We start from the raw sequence: 3,301 nt of genomic DNA on the forward strand, positions 1-3,301 counted from the left end.
ATCTGCCGTTTCAAATTTCCAGCGTGGTGGACGGGCTGTTTCACAGCTTTCTCTGCCTCGATATTTTACAAATATTGGAAAGTGGTCACTGGAAAGTGGATTAGATCCAACCTTCCATGTAAACGCTGAAAACAGATTTGGACTAGCTAATGTCAAATCAATGGCAGTAAATGTTCTTGTTGGAGCGTGGAAGTATGTCACTTCTCCAGTATTAAATAAATACAGTTGGTGATTACCTATGAATCTTTCAATGGCTCTGCCTCGACAATTGATGTCGTGACTGCCCCACATTGGATTGTGGCCATTGAAATCACCAAGTAGAATAAACGGAGTTGGCAGTTGTTCAACCAAGTCATCCAATTCATCCTCATTGACTCTGACATCTGGTGGCAAGTATATGGAACAAACTGTGACAGTTACTCCAATTGAAATTCTGACTGCCACAGCTTGCAGCTCTGTTCTTATTTGTACCGGTAAGGAAGGGATGCGGTTTGAAACCAGTACAGCCACACCTCCACTGGCGCGAGTGTGGCTATCATCATCCTTACGGTAAAGATCAAATCCTTTTAAAGAAATTTTTTCTCCAGGTTTTAGATGTGTTTCCTGGAGTGCCACGCAGAGAGATGTGGTAGATGATGTCAAATGTTTAACGTCAGAAAAGTTGTTGCGGAAACCACGACAGTTCCATTGGATTATTTTATAATCCATTATGTGGTTGAGGCAGCATTCTTTGTAAAAGTATCCCTCTTTAGTTTTACAGCCGATTTGCCTTTTGGAGGCGAGTTTGGTGGTGTAACCACCTTATTAGTCTCCTCATCTGAGAAGTCAGAGAACTCACTCATAGACTGAGTCTCTGATCTTTTAGATTTAGAGAGGGCTGATTTTAATTTTTGTTTGTTCAGTGGGTTCTTATTAGCTTTTTTAGAACCCACATTTCTGGTTACTATCCCTGCTTTAGGTAGGGGTGTTTTTTTCTTTATATTGTCCTTTACTTCTGTATCTGTAGATTGAGTTAACAAGCATCTAGCATGGCGAGTGAAAAATTCATTTGGTGAAACGGAAATTTCTGTCTGAACCGCACATGTCTTTGTGGACTTCAAAACAGAAGCAAATGTCTTTTGTTGTAATGATGCACTTTGAGTGACCATGCGCCGAGCCTCTGGGTAAGGTATGTTGTTAACTGTTTTTAGGCGTTGAATTTCTTTTTCTCTTTGCCATGCAGGGCATTTCCGAGAATAGGCTGGATGGGCATCCTGGCAGTTCACACAGTGTGGAGTACTTTTACATTCAGTACTGTTGTGGCCTTCAGTTCCACACTGTGCACATAAGCTTTTGCCTCGGCAGGAGGTCTGGGAATGTCCAAACCGCTGGCATTTGAAACAATGCAGCGGGTTTGGAACGTATGGTCGAACTGGGCATCGAAGATATCCCGCAGTAACGAATGATAGCAATGTTGGCTTTCCGAAAGTGAGAATCAGATGTTTAGTCGGTATCAGCTTGCCATCACGACGAATGGAGATGCGTCGGACAGCAGTGACACCTTGATCTGCAAGACCGATCTGGATGTCTGCTTCATCTTCAGACATCAGATCGACCTCAGATATCACACCACGTGATGAGTTCAAACTTGTGTGTGGTGTGATGGTGACTGTTATGTCTCCTAGAGATGTCATTTTCAACAGCTTTGCTGACTGTTGAGAGGAGGCTGCTTCTATCAGTAGGTCCCCTGACCTCAATTTTTGTATTTTCTTTAAATGTCCAATAGTTGATTGAAACAACTTTTGAATTAGGAAAGGGGAACATTTAGACATGGGTTTTTCAGTAGTACTATGTACTATGAGATAAATTGGTTGGTTGGAGGAACTGACCTCCTTTGGTGTTGATGTGTCAGTGCTTGTAGTTCTTGTACTTGTACTTTTGGGTTTTAATGAATCCATGTTTGAAAAATAACTATTCAGCTCCTAGTGACCCCACCCACCATGGGGTCCAACAAGGGGATGGCGTCACATGGGAGACTCCCATAGACTGTCACACCAGGGTTTCCCAGGAGCTATACCCTCACAATGCAGTCAGGAAGAACAAATCTTGTCTGACGTGTCCGCCCGGTCTGCATCGATCGGTTGACTCCAAGCCGAGGTCAACAATGACTCAACGACCAGCCGATTGACTCAAACGGAGCCTGATTTGAGCCTCCCGTTTATCCGAAGCAGGGGCCAAAGCAGTGTGTTGGGGACGTTAGGTTGCCCCTCAACTACCAGGATCCCCTTTTCCGGCATACGGGTCACCACGCACGGCAAACACGTGGGTGGGCGTTCAGATCCCAGGGATGGTAAAGAAGAGATACTAAACCATCTCTGGGAGGTCCCCTCACCACGGACAGGAACCCACATTGAGGGGGCAATATTACCAGGAAAAGAAGACATTTTCTCTATACCACTGAAGTCTTGCAAACACGAAGACGATAAATCAAAGAGGTACCTAAATTAGATGATTAAGAAAACGAAGTGTTTACAGAATGAGCAAACCGTGTCAGTAGTAATGTCACTCTAACCACAGTAAAGTTCTGAGGATAGAAAAGAGAATCTCTTCGTAAGCTGCTAAAATCCAGCAGTTGAAATAAGGCGAAAACATTGCACGCAAAATACCTCCGAAGTAAAGTAACGAAGTCTATACACACAGAAGATGTCACATATGATGTCGGTAGGTCAAGTGTAGTTGAGGAAGTCACGTCTAGTGCCACGAGGAATCGCATCCACACCGAAGTCCAACCGTCATGTTGAGGCGATTACATTGCACAAATTCCACTCTAAGTATATTATACACATATGATATCACAATCAATGAAAGTGGTTCAGGTTTAATATTCTCAGAAGTACATGTGTCCAGAACAGACAAGTATTTTCAGCCAAACACAAAGTCCACGGTTTAACCAAAAGAATCATGTCCGACACCACAAGTCCTGTGAATAGTTGGGACTGTGGCCAATTCAACAAATGATGAATTAAATAATACAACAAAGAAATAGACAATTAGGAAGACTCAGGAGATAGGTGTGACTATAAAATATTTTTCAAATAGTTGGTAGAGTAAATCATGAGTGTCCTTATCCATAGTTAGGTCTTGTATTTCACAGGGCCAAGAACGGTTTTTGTAGATGAGAAGAGCACGTAAATAGTGTCTTTCACAATCAGTCATAGGACACTCAAAAATATAATGCAAACTACCGTCAATAACGTTACAAACGGGACAGAGGCTATTAGTGTGTGATGTGAAACGAGTAAGATAAGAATTGAAACGACCA

The 3,301-nt window shown here is 42.7% G+C and overlaps 1 protein-coding gene across 1 annotated transcript; it reads right to left on the reverse strand.

Moving 5' to 3' along the window:
- Nucleotides 1-707: 707 nt before the first annotated feature.
- Nucleotides 708-1,937, reverse strand: LOC136988649 (uncharacterized). Its single transcript, XM_067286558.1, has one exon. The coding sequence runs from the start codon at nt 1,935-1,937 to the stop codon at nt 708-710; it is 1,230 nt and encodes a 409-aa protein (XP_067142659.1).
- Between the last annotated feature and the right edge of the window lie 1,364 nt (nt 1,938-3,301).

The sequence above is a fragment of the Centruroides vittatus genome, unplaced genomic scaffold (genome assembly GCF_030686945.1).
Source record: "Centruroides vittatus isolate TY-2023 unplaced genomic scaffold, ASM3068694v2 scaffold_373, whole genome shotgun sequence".
Classification (NCBI taxonomy): domain Eukaryota; kingdom Metazoa; phylum Arthropoda; class Arachnida; order Scorpiones; family Buthidae; genus Centruroides; species Centruroides vittatus.

Coding starts and splice junctions, on each gene's coding strand:
- LOC136988649 (XM_067286558.1), bottom strand. CDS start 1,937: ATGGATTCATTAAAACCCAAAAGTACAAGTACAAGAACTACAAGCACT.